The 17,240-nt window shown below is 34.5% G+C and overlaps 1 protein-coding gene across 2 annotated transcripts; it reads right to left on the minus strand.

Moving 5' to 3' along the window:
- Window positions 1-6,796: 6,796 nt before the first annotated feature.
- LOC145568562 (uncharacterized) lies at window positions 6,797-12,394 on the minus strand. Of its 2 annotated transcripts, none has more exons than XM_081627984.1 (7): window positions 11,893-12,394; window positions 10,706-10,849; window positions 10,133-10,488; window positions 7,932-8,676; window positions 7,755-7,851; window positions 7,602-7,656; window positions 6,797-7,241 (listed from the first exon to the last, which is right to left on the minus strand). In XM_081627984.1, the coding sequence occupies exons 1-7, from the start codon at window positions 12,359-12,361 to the stop codon at window positions 7,182-7,184; spliced, it is 1,926 nt and encodes a 641-aa protein (XP_081484110.1). In that variant the 5' UTR covers window positions 12,362-12,394; the 3' UTR covers window positions 6,797-7,181. The 2 variants fall into 2 exon arrangements, with proteins under 2 accessions (XP_081484110.1, XP_081484111.1); XM_081627985.1 differs by lacking the exon at window positions 11,893-12,394 and adding an exon at window positions 11,214-11,554 and having other exon boundaries at window positions 10,706-10,875.
- Between the last annotated feature and the right edge of the window lie 4,846 nt (window positions 12,395-17,240).

Here is a 17,240-nt window from a genome sequence, read left to right on the forward strand (position 1 = left end):
GATTTTGTTCTAGAAACTGATTGCAGCAAGCTCTTCCAATATTTACAGCAAGGGAAGTGTGAATGTTCAGCTTTTGGTGTTATTGTTAGTGACACTCTCTATTTGGCTAGTTCTTGCTCTAGTATTTCTTATTCACAAGTTGGTAGAGAGGGCAATTGTGCTGCTCATATCTTAGCTAGAGCTAGTAGAGATTATGTTGAGATGAGAGTGTGGTTAGAAGAAGTACCACTCTGTGCTTGTAATGCTGTTTTGCTAGACTCTCCTAGCTTTGAGTAGTATCATGGCTTGATTTTCCCGTCAAAAGAAAAAAAAAAAAAATAAATAAATAAAAATTGACATGTATTAATTATTAAATTTCAGAAATTAATGGGGTTCATTAAGTTTTCAAATTTGCAATGAGCTAAGATTTGCTTAGTATTTGCTTGTTAGACTGTTCGACATGTGAATTCTTAGCATGATTTAGATTTTATCTAATTTATTATCAAATTGTTTTTGGATTTGGAATGTTGGTTAGAATAAGCTCTATACGTTCCTAGATGGATTAGGTATAGTTGTGGTGTATCTTTATTATTGATACTAGGATTCTAGAGAGTTCCCTTATATTCACTAGACAATTTGATGAGATAAAAATTCAGCACCTTCAGTTTCTTAGTGATATTGAAAAATACATAGCTCTTTTTAATGATCATAAGAGCCAGAGAGGATTCATAGTGAGCTTCGAAGCTTCAAACAACCTTAATGATTTTTGTTTAAAGAGTTTTTCATCTTTTATTGCTTTTTTTTTCCAGAAATCCTTGAAGTCGGTTGTTTTTTTCTCTGGATTTTGGCATTTTGCATTGAAGTGCTCCCCCCCCCCCCCCCCTCCCCTCTTTGTATATTTTGTGAGCGTTTGCATCCGACAAATGAAAGTGAGGAACATAATTCAAATATAAAGGCATGTTCTTTCTTAGATCTAATGATTGTTGATGAAAACTATAACATTCTCATAGAAAATGTTGCCAAGCTTTGCATTTTGCAATGCTGGACCATAATTAAATGATGTTGCACATGTCCTATTGTCCTTGGTCTGAAGCTAGGTACAATAATGATTATCTATTTATCTTCTTCCTTTCATATTTCCTCTGATCATAGCTTATATGGTAGCTGGTTTGCCAAAGCTTCACCTTAAGGTCTCAATTCTAACTCTTTTTTATGCTGTTTTAGAAAAATGAGAAGGCAGTAAATGTAAATGAATCCTTCTCTCAATAAGTGATATGAATATTGATATATCAGAGACTTGTCTTTCTTGTTTGTTTATGTAGACATAGAGCCAAAATCTGTGATGGATATGGGAATCATTTCAAATATTGATGCAGTTAATGTGGCCTTGATTCCTTCTGAGAAAGGAAATGACAGTCCATCATCAAAACCACGAAAGAAGACTATGACATCGGTATATCTCAAATATTTTGAGACTGCTCCTGATGGAAAGAGTCGTAGGTGTAAGTTTTGTGGACAGATGTACTCCATTGCAACTGCTACTGGTAAATTTTCCTCTCCTGCCCTTCTTTATGTCTAGAGAATCAAAATTGTATATAAATATTAACTGATTCATTTTATTCCCTTCCGATAGCAAATTCAGTAATTCACACCGAATAGGGTTAAATTGGTATGAGATCTTGTGATTATGATGCAGTATATGTTCCTATTCACTTATATATATGAAGCATAATTGAGTAACATAGTATCTTTCTGGTATTCCCTTTCATATATCCCTCATTCTTCAAATCCAAACAAACTGCTGAAAAGTAAGATTAAGAAAATGCTAGGGTAATTTCCTTTATCTCCCTTATTTCTAATGTAAATGTTTTTCTAGTGATTTGATATCTCTTCCAACTTGATATGATGACCTTGTCATTGATGTATTTCTTTTAAATAATACTTGTATATTCTTTATTCATTTTGTGCTGATTTGTCATGAATAGTGATAATTATGCGCATTGATCTTTGATCATTGTATAACACCCTGTCTAATTTATCTTTCTGAAGGTAATTTGGGAAGACATCTTGGTAGTCGCCATCCAGGATATGATAAATCTGGCGATCTGATCCCAAGTACTGCTCCACTGTCCAGTCCCTCTGTAATAAAAAAATATCAATCTGAAGCCAAATCACCAAAATTTGATCATGATCTCTTGAATTGGCTGCTTATTAAATGGCTAACTTCGTCTTCTCTACCTCCCTCAACCTTGGAGGAGCCCTGGCTGCTAAACTCTTTCAAATTTGTTAACCCTTCCATTCAGTTATGGTCTAAAGAGAAGCTCCAGGGTGTTTTATGTGAAGTTTTCAGGAGCATGCAGGAAGATGTACAGACAACTTTGCAACAGGTGTCCTCTAAGGTTGCAATTGCGATTGAATTCTGGACTTCTTATGAACAAATTTATTACATGAGTGTTACGTGCTATTGGATCGATGAGAGCTGGACTTTTCAAAAGTTCCTTCTAAATGTTTGTCGCATACCATATCCATGTAGTGGTGCTGAGATCTATCATGCTTTAATTAAGGTCTTAAAAAATTATAATATTGACGACAAAGTCCTTGCTTGCACACATGATGATAGTCAGAGTGCAATGCATGCATGCCACAAACTAAAAGAAGATATGGATGGGAAAAAGGTGGGCCCTTTCTGCTATATCCCCTGTGCAGCCCAGACATTAAATATGGTGATAGAAGATGGTTTAAGAACCACAAAACAAATAATTTCTAAGGTCAGAGACTTTGTTATAGAGATGAATGCTTCCCCTGTGATCATGGAGGATTTTATTCAGTTAACCACAGCTTATCAAGAAGGCATCTGGAGATTCCCCCTTGACAATTCCATTCGTTGGAATGGACATTACCAGATGATGGATATTGTCCGCAAGGTAAGCACTAAATACTCCGTAAGAGAGATGAGTGCCAGTCAAATTCAAATGCCATATGAAACAAAGTACAGAAAGAGTGCCTGATGTAATTGGGTAATTTGTCTTCATTTTAGGAGTTTGGGGAATGGCCTGCACCAAGAATGAATTTATGAGAACCTGGGGGGTGATAAATTGGGATTATGTAGTAATAATTTTTTTCTTCTGAAAGATATCCAATGAATCATCCTAGCTAAACTGTGAATCTGTGATGTACATTTGAAAACTCGGGTAGTAAATTATCTATTATTTGAATGTGGTAATCAATACTAATCATTAAGTTTTGATTTTGCTTTCCTTTGCACCTGCTAAGACAACATAAGTGCTCTACGTATAAAATTTTAAATTATCAAATTGGACAATAGGGTTACTGTGATTTCTATAACCTTGCCTTTCAGTGCATATGTCTCCCCACTGTCATGCTTTATCTGTCTAATTTCCAACTTATATACTTGGAACAGAATTCCTATACTAAATTTAATTGACAGAGTTGAATGTGAAATGTCCTTTAGAAGATCATATGGATAGATTTTGAGGTTGAGGGAGGTATAATGGCTGTCTATAGCAGAGATCAGCTTCCGTATCTCTCTAAGATTGTTGTGTTCAATTATCCCCTCATAATGGTTAATGGCTTTAGTGGCTGTAAAAGAATTGCTCACAAAGATCCTAATATTTGAAACTAAATTTAACTTACTTCATACTTCCTCTATTATATTTTAATATTGCAACATAGGGAGATTTATGCTTCCCAAAGCAAAATTTAAATCTTAATTTTTTTTACTATATAATAGTAAAAAGAAATTGTAAAAAATATTGATATTGTGAAATTATATACCGAGACAAATCTAACAAGACCCTACATGACTATTTTTCCTTGCATATAAATCACAAAGGAGTGTATGAACATTGAATAGTGTCAAAAGTGTCAATGTTGCAATGTTGAAAGCACAGAGAAGGTATTAAGTAAGCTTTTTATTAACCAATTTGGGGGGAGGGGGGTGTTAACACAGTTTAACAGCAGCAGTCTTGTGGTATAAGGTTTAGAGTCTAGTCAAATGCATGGCTTCCTTTTTTTTTCTTATATGTTTCTTGTGCTAATTGATCAAGCTGAGGCTGATGTTCTCAAATTAGATCAGTTCTTGTTTCTTCAGAACTTGTACTTTGAAAGTAAAAGTTTTTTTTTTTTTCAAAGTAGGAAGAGACGAAACTTTTCATTTGCCTTCCATCTTTCTTTATATCTTTAAAGTTGTGGTGTGGATGTCAAAAATTGCTACATTGCCTGGAGAATGTGTAATTGTTTAGTGTCTTGTCATTATAATTTTGGCTTCTTGAAGCATCACGGAGTTTATTCCTCTTGGGGATGATACCCAATTTTTGTGGCTTTTTTGTTTTTTTTTTGTTTTTTAATTTCGGGAATGTATCACTTTGAGTCTTCATTCTTTAAAAAATGTTCTAGGATACAATCATGTGTTGTTTGTCTTTTCAGTTGTCATTATCGAAATGTAGGGGAATGAAACTTGGAAGTATTTCTCCATAACTGTTCAATTTCCTGTCTGCAATGAATTACATTTGTAAACCCAAAGCTGATATTATGAGGAATAGGCCTGCTTTTGTGTTCATTGAGTTCTCTCTGATGGAGTTGAGTTCAGTATTATATAAATGTAGTTGTTGTTGTTGTGTACTACGTATCTATTATTTAGGTATTTCAAGCGCTTGGGAGGGGTGGTTACTGTCCTTGCTGAGGGGGAAAGGGTTGGTGATTGACTTCTGTTTATATATATATTCTTTTTCTTTCGCTGTGTTTGTATTTGTACCTTTTTGACAGATGACAAATAGAATTTTATGTAAGTTTACATTGTAGTGCAGGCCAGCAAGTCCATGGATGGCGTCATTAGGAAGCATGAAGACTCATTAGGTAGCAGAATGCTTCTAAATGCTGCTGAAAGGAATGCAGTTACCATTATGCATGGATACTTGGAACCCTTCTACAAGACCACGGGTGACATATGTGCAAACAAGGTTCCCAGTATTGGCCTAGTACTGTTTTTCATGGATCATATATCTGAAATGATTGCAGCATGCAAAGATTCTTGCCATTATCCAGATTGGCTAAAGAGTGCTGCTGAGGAAATGTCGTTAAAATCCAGCAGTTACAATGACCAGGTTTCCAATATATTTACTTACATGACAGCTATTCTTGATCCTCGGATCAAAGTAGAACTCATCCCAGAAACACTTAACTTAGAAAACAATTTGGAGGAGGCAAGAACCCATTTCCTTGGAAATTATTCGACCAGTCATTTTTCATCTGTGAACAATATATATGGTGCTTCAGAGAACGAAGATGGTGGTATAGTATCTTTTGCAGAGGAAATAGCCCGAAAAAGACGGAGGGCTAGCATGAGTGTTGCAACTGATGAGCTGACCCAATATCTGTCAGAACCGCCAGCTCCACTAACAACAGATGTTTTGGAGTGGTGGAAAGTTAATAGTGTACGTTATCCACGGCTGTCTATAATGGCTCGGGACTTTTTGTCAATGCAGGCAACATCTGTGGCACCTGAAGAACTTTTCTCCAGCAAAGGGGCTGAACTGGAAAGGCAACGGTTTGGTTTGCCTGCTTCAACTGCACAGGCTCTACTCTGTGTTAAGTCCTGGGCCGACAGTGGCATTAAGTTGAAATACAGATTAAGTGAAATTGACTATGATATGCTTATGGAGCTAGCTACTGAAACTGCATCTGAGAATTGTAAAATAGGTTCTGACAAGAAACAATAATAACGGAGCGCCTGACTAGAATCTATGCGCGGGTATGATAGTTTAGATACAGAGGTAAACCAGCTATACTGATTTGTAAAGTGCGATATAATTTGCGGACCAAAAGCTAACCTGTTGTAACATTTTATTCTTCTTTTATAAAATTTACGTGTAGTCGGATACAGCATACATGTGTATTAGAATTGGTATTGTAGAACTGTAGAAGGATATCTGAGTCAGCATTGTATCAGAAAATATCCATGTATTTGAGAAGTGATATTGATTGTTGTAGTAAGTTGTATATTGTATTAGATTTTATTTTATTTATCTCATTGACCGTAGAGAAATTATTTATTATTTTCTCTGCCTCGAAGTAAAAAAGAGATTTAGGGCCTGTTCTCATTGACTGAAATGAACTGAGTTTATTAGAGCTGAATTGAACTGAATTGAATTGAATATTTTATAAGAGAAGAAAATTAGGAGCTGAATTGAACTGAACTTATTAGAGCTGAACTGAACTGAACTGAAAATAATCGTATGAGAATAGACCCTTATTATTCTAATACAACTGTATTTATGTTATGTTAGGATTTGCAATCTTCCATCTTTCTTCGCTTCATGTCCGCTCTCTCCAAATCCCTAGTTTACCTATCTGTCATTTAATGTGTATTTATTTGCTTGCTTCAGTGTATATATGTTGTACATTGTACTCGGGAAATCAAATTAAAAACATTTACATTAGACCGGAACATCAGATTTATAACTTTACTAAATATCTTGAATTGGAATTAAGTACTCGAAACAAATTTAACAAGATCCCACTTTATTTTTACTTTTATACATTAATCTTAAAGAGAGGTCAAATTTGTAGTCAATCCATCAAATTAGATCAAACCGTGTCAAAATCAGACAAAAATACCTTATTTCAAATAAAGAGAGCATAGTTGCTCACTTTTCAAGAGACCATACAATGGTCAATTTCTTCTGTTTTTTTTAGTTTGATTTGGAACTATGAGTTGAGAATTTGAGATCAAATTAAAAAAAAAAAAAAATAAAAAAAAAAAAAAGCAAATGAGTGTAGCAATAAAGCACTATCATGGTAAAATAATACTTGTAATTAATAATAAGAAATCAAACTTGAAAAGAGATTCAGCTACTCGGTATATATATGACTTACACCTCATATCACACCTACTATAAGTGTAAAACTAAAAAAAAAAAAAAAAAATCATCATACTGAATTGTGATTAATTATTCTAGTTGGCTAAATCATTCTAAACAATGTTCAAAATAATACATAGACAACAATTCGTGTCAAAGAATGCTGGGATCAAAACTGCTTGGTGCAGTTCATTAGTAACATGAAATGAGCCTGCACTTGTATACTGGGATCAAATTTATGACATTAAATATGAGATTCAAACCTAACACCTTTACAGTAGTTAGCCTTGTTATCAACAAGTATTTAAACACAATATCTGCACATTAAAATAGGTGTTCTTTCCCATATTCACGCACAATTACTGGCACGCTCGTAGGTGGAATCTGTATAAAACAAATGCTGTAATCAGAAATTGAAGAATAAACATTGAGTATCAAAGGCTGCAATTTTACAAATTTGCATCAAGCTCAAGAAATGACAATGGTTTAATCTTAAATTGTTGAACAGCAGTAGCTACGTCAGCTAGCTTCTGCATCCCCCATCAACCCCCCCCCCCCCCCCCCCCCCCTCTCTCTCTCTCTCTCAAAAAGTAGGAAGCACAATTCACATTGCTGTCCCAAGAAAAATGATACGAAGTATGAATTTTCAGACAAGGGTAGAGTATCATGAATATAAGTAACAAAACAGGTGTGGGGCAATAGTATTGAAAGCAAAAATTTACCAACCAACAAGAAGCAGCTTACCATGCCATACTCAGTGACAATCAACGATATGTAATCTGAGGGAGTAGCATCATATCTGTAAATGACATCATTTATGTCATTAGGTCTTAAAAAATACAATACTATTTATGTTTTATCCAAAATAAGAAAGGAATATAGAAGTATGATACTCACAATAAATTTAGGAGCTGCAAATTTTTCTTATTCATCCAATCGTCCAAATAATTTAGATCCTTTCTACCGGATACCTTAGCTATAATGTCAGGATCACCTGCAAGGAACACACTCATCATTTTAACAAAATCTGGGAGCTCTATGAACACAACTCGATAAGAGAGGAAAGTTAATTACCAAGTTCATTAGTACATATGGAATCAAGTAGGACTCTCTCATGAAACTTGTAGGCTTCACAGCAAATAAGTACAGGAACACGGAATGAATGAGCAACCATAGAAACACATGCAGTTCCAATTCTTGAATAAACGATTCCGTTAGACAATATGGAAGCAGCACCTAAGAAAACTTTTGTGACTTCATGCATGACATAAGAAACTGCATTAACATGCGTGTATGTACAGCTCAACCCTTTTGCAACCAGTCTTCGAAGCAATCTTTGACCTTCAAACTTTGGTCGTGAATCAACTATCACAACACGGAACTTTTTCCCAAGCTCATGGGCATATACCAATACCATTTCAACAACACTAGAACAACCATAAGTAAGAAGAACATCACCGTCCCTAACTTTTGTGACAGCCTGTTGCAAAATTACTTTGTCTGCTATTACGATTTTTTCATTAATAAAACGATATATATCAGAAGATAACGTAGCTTTTGTATCTGTCTCAGTAAGATTTGAAGGCAACTTTGCAATGCGGGCCTTTACATATCTTATTGCATTACCCATACTGATAGAGAGGGGGCGGCATTCATTTAGGAATGACACATAGCTACTGATCCTTGTCGCTAGATCTCTGGTTAGAATTTTGTCTGCAGGGGTATGGTAGTCTTCAATGGCTTCTTTAAAAGCATAGAGCATTGCAATACATCGTGCATTACTTCCAGATACATCGCCCGACAAATATTGCAAACCCACCTGACATCAAAAGCAGATACCAAGTATATTAAACTATTTTGGTTGAATTTGATCAACTGAATTCTTCTTTCTCTAAGCTCTAAGGTTTAAAATTGAGAAATACTCTAAATCACATCGCCATTTAGCTTGCTAAGGTAGGAAAGCAACTGACAAAGTAGGGGACTCTTGGTTGTCTTATAACTTTTCAATTTTTTTATTTATTGTTGGCTTCTGGATTTAAAAAATTAGTTGGCAGAAAAACCAATTTCTTTCTAAAAAAAATAATAAAACTGTTCAAGTCTAAATACTCCACCAGATAGCCAGATAGCTCAAGTAATAATAAGGCCAAACTAGAAATCAATGTTCTTATGCGTTTGTATGAAGAAAAAAAAAAAAAAGCTGGAAAGGTCACGACATTTAATATGATTTTTACATAATGTGAGTTCCATATAATATTTAATAAACAATAAAATACTAGGAAACTTAAAAAATGATGCATGGTGCTCTCCGACTCATCATTACTTTAGACAGTGAAGATGTTATGAACTTCCATTCAATCAAGAAGGAATAGATTTGGATATCTTAACTAATGGTTATGAATCTTTCATTTTTTTATTTTGACTTCAAAATTAACCTGTCCTCATCTTGTTATTCACATTCTTCTAAGGTAATAACTAAATTTTGATGAGCCTAGAACTTGATATACCAATGCTGAACTCATAAAAAACCTAATATGTTATATATATTGATTACTGAAAAATTAACAGATAAAAAATGACATTAAATCTAAGCCCATAAAGATGATGTTTACCATAGTAGGTGAGTAGGTCCTTTTCTGATTGTGTACCAAACCAATCATTCTAAACCTTGGATTTGTTTCACCCATGATAAGCGCCTTGGTAAAGGCAAAATAAGGAAGGAATCTAGATGCCATCCAAAATTTAATTATGCATTGGCTTGCGCAAGAAGTGGATTTCAGGCACTCAGTGAATATGATGGATTTAGATATAGAGTGAGAAATCAGTGTAAGCAGACCAACAGTAAATATGAGAAGGGATGTAAAAGTATTCATTCAGAATTGTTCCTTCTCTTTCTTCTTTTAGGGTTTTACTGGTAAAAGTGGTAATTTCACAATTCACAGCACCATTAAAACAAAATATCAGTTAATTTCAATATCGCTTCTTAATGATCTCCTTCACGATATCTCTGTTTAAACACATTTTTTAATAGTCTTCAAAAGTATATGAGACCCACTTACAAAAACCAAGACCAGCTCACTCACAAGCCAATCAGATAGGAGAAGAAAGTATCTAGCTTAAGGCATTCTTGACTTAGAAACCACAATCTTAACTTTGTCTCATAGCTATAATTCTGTGGTGGATTTTACCATTGACATTTGAACTTTATTTAATTACCATCTTTAATGCTGATAAAAACAAAAATCAAATTGATAAAAAAAGCTGGTAAGTTAATGTACCTTGTACACAGCAGGATGAACTGAATCAAGATTGAAAAATTTTGACTCGAGGTCATGGAGCTGATTTCCACGTTCATACTGAGGCAAATGCTGAAACAGCTCCACTCTGTTTCTAGCTTCAGGTTTGTCAATAACAGAGCGCTTTTTAGCCTTTTCCACTCTGCTCTTGTCATCATACTGCATCCGAGGATGGGGAACATCCTTCTTCTTGTCTTTCTCCGATGGCCGATCGCCCCCTTTCATTTCAGGTACTGACACTGAGGATGTTGCCAAAGGAACATCTTTTTTCTGTGGATACTGCTTAGATGCTTTGGTTGGCTTTTCAGTGACAGGAGGTGCCACTCCAGAAGCCGCAGCTGCAAAAATCACACCCATCACTTGGTTAGATCAATCAACGTCTTGCTAAATGGTCATGTATACACAGTATTCAAAAGCAAGTATCCAAAAATATTCCAAAAATTATAAGCACTAAGTGCAATATTTGACAGCAATCAAATAAAAGTTCAAACTAATGACTAACCCCTCCCCCCACCTCATACACACACGCACAAAAATAAATGAAAAAGTCTGAACCTTTTTTAGTAGATTTGGCAGCTCTCTGAGCCTCCTGTAAAGCGCGCCTTTCAGCTTTGCTAGTTTTATCCTTCAACGGTTTGTAGGTAACCTTTTTGTCTTCATGGTGAGACACTTGTACTTCTGATATATTTCCTCCCTTCTCTGCATCATTGGTTTCATTAAAAAAACTGCAATATAGATCATGTTCAAATATAAAAAGAGATACTTACTGAAGGCAATTTAATATAATAGTAAAATGATTCTATGAATGCAATGCAATGTGGGAAGGAAAAGAAAAGGAACAAAAACAAACTCACAAAAAAAAAAAAAAAGGTTACAAAATGCATATATTGACATCTACACCTTTACTACTCAAAATAAAATAGCTTCTATTTATAATGCATAGCAAATTTCAGCTTTTTAAGTTCACATACAAATCAATTTCAACACATTGATGTTGCCAACCAGCAAATTACGAATGCAAATATGTTGGGAGAATCAGAATCAAAATCAGAAAGATAATTACTTGGCTTCAGCTCGATCCATTCCGCTACCAAAACACAAGAGCGAGATCACAATGGTTGAAATGAAACAACTTAGCTCAGATCATGAACTAAATCTTTGTACAAGGGAGCTCTTCTTACAAAAACTAAACTCCGTAAACGAAAAGCAAGATTTAATAAATAAAAAGCTTACACTATCCCAAGAATCTTCTTATCAGGAATCAAACATAAAAAGCCTACGCAACTACACACTGCTTGTAATCAAGATAATAAAATTCCCAAATTTTGCTCCCAGAAAAGCACCAGATTGCAGAAAATGTTATCATATCTTAAAATAAATTCGAATATGACAGCCCAAAAGCATTTATACCATTTGCCCAATAAATATAAATAACAAAAATTCATCATATAAATTGTAATTTTCCAACATTACAATATCATCATACACTTTGTAATTTTCCCACATTACACTATCATCCAATTTTGATCTTTTTCCTTCAATTCATCATCAAAATGAGTTTTTCCAAGTTGGTTATATATAAGCTGGTTGACCCGTTAAGTTCACAATAATTTCAAAAGTATACAGAACAAGAAATAAATCCTTAAATCAAATCAATATCCCTAAAAAAAACATAAAAATTAAACTCAAATTAAAATTATAAACAAAAAAATTACAACACATAATAAAAATAGATTACTAACCATGATGAATAACAGTCAAATCAGTATCATGAGCAGATTGTTGATCAGCAACAGGAGAATTAACACCAGACATATCAAAACCAAGACTATACTTCCCAGAACTACTCGGAACCCAGTCGTCGGAAAAATCAGGCTGAGTTGACTCAGGCGAAGAAGCGGCGAGGTAAGAGTGAGATTCGTCGTAAGCTCGGCGAGCGGCGGAGACAGTGACGGCGGCAGCGGCGGCTGAGTGGGCGGGGACAGGAACAGGGAGAGAAGTGGAGGCGATGGCGGCGGAAGTGTCGGAGGGGATCGGCGGAGGAGGGATCATCACCGGAGAAAGGGTGGAGTCATCGGCGGCAGCGACGCCGGAGACGGTGGCAGAAGAATTAGGGTTTAGGGTTGGGGATGTGAGATTGAATGTGAAACCAACTTGGCGGATTTTTGGGTCGATTCTTGCTCTATTTTGGGGGTTTCGTCGAGGTTCCATTTTCGGTTTTTTTTTTTTTTTTTTTTTTTTTTTTTTGGGTGGGGGGTGGAAGGATTGGTTATTTAATTTTTGATGGTTTGTTTTATTTTATTTTAGGTGAAGATAGGATTATTTGTGAACAATTATCCATTTTTTTTTATAATTTGTTTAGAACTATATATAAGTTTGGAAATGTTTAGGTAGCACTAGCAAGTAACGTTTTTCCGTCCAATTAAAACGTTATTTTGGCATAATTTTTCACTTTTGTCAATTATAATGGCCAATTATTGCTAAAATAAGCAAAAACCCCAATTCAATTAAACCCTCAAACCTTAGAAATCAAAATCCCCAAATAATACTAAATTCATGAACCCTAAAGTGAATTATAATTAAAATCCTAATTAGATTAATTAGGGTGGATTAAAACCTTTAAACAAATTGGGGGAGTTAATTGGGTGGCAAAAGTGAAAAAAATGGGCTCCATTAACGTCTTAATTGGACGGAAAATGTTACTGGGTAGTGCTACCAAAATGTTTTCAAACTTGTGGGTAGTTCTAAACAAATAAAAAAAAATGGGTCGTTTTTCACAAATGATCCTATCTTTAGGATAATTCTACACAAAATTTCCTTTAATTTTTGGTGATTATCGGAGAGAGTTTGGGAATTGAGATTTAGGAGAGAGAAAAGGGGGAAGAAAGGAAGATAAACTTTTTTTTTTTTACTTTGAATTGTTAATTTGATTTGATTTGTGTTGAGTTTAGGCTTAGGTTTGATTTGGGGTTGATTTTGGGAGTTTAATGATGGATATGGTTAGTGGTTAATTAATTGGACTTGTTATTAATTATTACGAAGTATAACTTTTTAAAGGTTTTTAATTATTTTATGATAGAGTTAAGGAAATTAAATCGTTTTTGAATTGAGTTCTTTCTTATTTTGGTCGTGAAAAACGAAGTGAAAAGAAAAGTTTTGAGTTTGATGAAATAAAAAAATAAAAAAAAATAAAAAATTGTATGCAACATGTATACAATATTGCACGACGTCCATTTGAAGGCAACTTTTGACATGTATTGATTATCTTTCTAGGTCTAACATGTTTTAACGAGAGCGAAGTAGCATTTCGATCGAGGCAATGCTCCGGGTCATAACATGGGGATCATCATTAATATAAGTTTTAGGGCATGTTCTATTCAGCTTAATTTCAGTTTAGTTCATCTCCAATCAATTTTATTCAGTTCAGTTCAATTCTTAATTTCCTTCTCTCATAAACAATTCATTTCAGCTCTATTCAGTTCAGTTCAATTTAATTTAGTTCTACCCCAACCAGTTCAGTTCAGCCCCAATCAGTTTAGTTCAGTTCAGTTAGTTTATGACTCAATTTTTTGTAATTAAATTTGTTATTCATATTGTCGTTAGCTACATATTGATACTTTATATTCAAAATAAATTAACACATAGCTTTTTTTTTTCCCCTTTTTTTTCTTTTTTTTTTAAATTATTTATAGCTTGGCGGTAAGACGCTCAATTGAATTAGAAGTTGCATGTTTAAATCTTGAGAATTTTTTTTTTTTATTCTTAATATAAGTGTATGACATGCAATGCAAAACAGATGGAAGTACAACCTCGTGGCGTAATGAGAAGTTGAGTGGATGATGTGGCGCAATGAGGAGGTCTACGTGGCACATCGACCTTTTTAGAAACGTTTTTTTTAATAGATTAGTATAGATATTAGATAGGGCTACTTTTATATAATTGGATGAAAAATTTACTTTTATATAGGGGTAATCTTTGATCATTTTAATGCTTGGATGGTGGGAGATGTATTATTAGGGTAATACAAGTCAAACTAAGCAAAATGAAAGTGAATATAGGGAAGGAGGAGATAGTAATGGTGTGATTGTAAGGAGCATTATATAGGGATGGTGTGGTATGAGGTGAAGAAAGAGGAACTAATACCCTCATTTTGGGGGTAATAGTTACACTAGGGGGAGGGTGGGGAACTAGTACCCTCATTATGAAGATAATAATTCCTCCATCTGTCTCTTTTCCTTATGACACAACAACTTTATTTCATTTGTAAACATCTTGTCTCCTACAACAACCCCTCTAATTACTTGTGTTTTTTCAAGTTTGACTTTTATTACTCGCCTAATATATTACCCCTAATCCAAGCATGACCTTAAAGGTAACTTTACACTCATCTTACAATAGTAGTTGTAAGCTATTCATCTTAAAACATTTGTGTTTACTAAATTTGAATACATTACGATAGCCTATTTAACCAAACTCTTTTACTCTATAGAATCTGACACTTCTTTGTCACATTAGTATAGAAGTTGACAATTGTGCCAAGTGAATACATAACTTAGTTTTATTAGCAAATAACCATGTCAATGAAAAGGCTTTAATTTGTTGGTTACCTTAAAAGGCTTTTATCACTACTATTCGGGTTTAGAATTGGACTTCACCTAAGAAAGATTTCATTTGAAACACTTTAAGCCTCTTATTTGATTAATGATAGTTACCAGCCTTAAAAACTTCTTGGGAGTTCACTAATCCTATTTATCCTTGTCAAACATTAAAAGTAAAACTAGGATTGATATTAATATGACAATTTCTTATCTTTTAGTTTATTTGTAATGCCTATTTAAGGTCATGCATATCTTTAGTAAAATTTAGAGAGATTTGAAGTTTAAGATATTGACGAGCATTTGCTATCAAGGTTTGGTTTGACATACAACCGAGACTTGTATACCCTCGAACACGCGACATTCAATCTTAATCACGAATATTCAATTAAAATTTCCCTTGAGTTACGAATCAAGCTATTTATTTTTTTAGGTGCACGACCGCCTATTAAAATAATACATCAAAATATACGTAGGTATTAGGTAGTTCAGATCATAAATAAGAATTTAAGAACAACAGAGCAATTTTATAGAGAAAAAAAAATGTTTTGTTGGTCCGCTTTTCAACTAAGTATAATGATATAACATTGAAACTGTTTGCTACTCGCCTACTCTTATAAGGAAGCTTTGATCAAGGTTTTCAATTTCAAACTAGTAGTATTATATTTATGTAAAAATCATGTTAACTATTGCCACTCATCAATGTGTAGGAGTTTATAGGTACGAATGCGGAAAACATGAATCATATTCATATAGCACCTAATCTCAAGATCATGCATAACACATAAAGAATTAGAATTAATACCTTTGAAGCGTGATTCCACGTGCGATCGAGCAAGAACAAAGGGAGATAAAGAACCCCAAGCGTGATTCCTCTACTTGGTCCACGAGCACGGATCAAACCTCCACTAATGCTAGTTAGTCGTGATCGAACACTTCAATCAACCTTTGACGGAGATGTGAGTCACGAGCACACCACAAACCACCCACGACACCACCACACGCGCCACCTAAGGAGGAGGGCCGTACGGACAGGGAGGAGAAAGAGAGGGCCGAATATAGAGAGAGAGAGATTTAGGGTTTTGGTCTTGGTTGCTTGATTCACAATTAACTGTTAATTGTTCTGTCATACAACCCTAGGCATGGATTATATTTATAGATCACATCTCTAAATAAATCCACATCAAGCCCAAAACACATTAAGCCCTTCTAACTATTCTAGCCCAACAATCAATGTAGCATGTCATAAACTCATGAGACCCAATAATGGGCCTCTAACGTGTTTGACCCAATACTCTTGTGTGTGACCTCATAGGATCTATTCTAACGGGCTTTGGACTATTTGACTAGCCTAAAGATCATTGATCATAGTCTAGCAATAGATAATGACGACCCAAAAGAACGAACTTATTATCTCCATAATAGTGATCCTTGATATATCTAGTAATTGCACTTATCGAAGACATAATTCCTTCAATCTCCCACTTGTCTGAGACAAGTGCACAATATTCAAATTCTTTAAGTCAATGTGTGTCGATTTGATAATATGATTGCATCTCATGTCGTAATCATATTAATCTACAAATCTTTTCTTGAAAAACTGAGTTAGAATTACAAAACAAATGATTACTATGTAATCCATTTGAGCACGGCCATGCATTTTCTGAATTCTCCTTCTTCAAGGGGCCAAGACACATTCCTAATTAAATAGGTAGACTCAATCCAATTTTGTGGCAACCAAAGCCCCCACTCAACTCATGAAGTAATTGGGAAACACACTTTATAATCTCGAGTTACGGGCAGACGTTTGAGTGTACCACAGTTAAATCAATCATTGAACGGAATCAGTGTTCCACTCATGTTAAAGGAATCCACTAATATATCCGGAAGCTCTATATTTGAGCTTCAAAGTAGGTCTATAGTTCGATCATGCATCATTCATGCATATCCATGTGATTGACCGAGCTTCACTACGCTCCTATAGCCCATGAAACAAAGCTATCCAATCAATCTTACATGCTAGTCCATTAATTGAAATCATTTATGTCCAGTTTAATGATTCCGAACTAGGAACTGGAATAATATATGGATTTTGTTCACCTGTGGGGTTTCATTCACCAGGTCATTAAATAATCAACCTGATGAACCCATCAATCCATAATTATTTTGGAAATTTTATTTAATATTGAAACCACAATTAAATAAGAGAAATGATAAACTTCTGATTAAACATAATTCTGCCAATGAATGTATTACATATGTAATAAGATTTTCTCTAAAAACAAATACAACTTAAATTACATTATTAGCCTCAATCCAGTTGCATTAGCATGTTTCTCATGCTTAGGCAATGGAAGGGGTTTAGTAAGGGGATCAACGATATTCTCATCCGTATGAACTTTGCACATCTTGACATCTCCTCTGCCAACGATTTCTCGAATGAGATGATACTTTCTCTCAACATGTTTGGATTTGAAGTGTGACCTAGGCTCCTT

This window comes from Chenopodium album, chromosome 11, assembly GCF_948465745.1.
Source record: "Chenopodium album chromosome 11, dcCheAlbu1.1, whole genome shotgun sequence".
Taxonomy (NCBI): Eukaryota; Viridiplantae; Streptophyta; class Magnoliopsida; order Caryophyllales; family Amaranthaceae; genus Chenopodium; species Chenopodium album.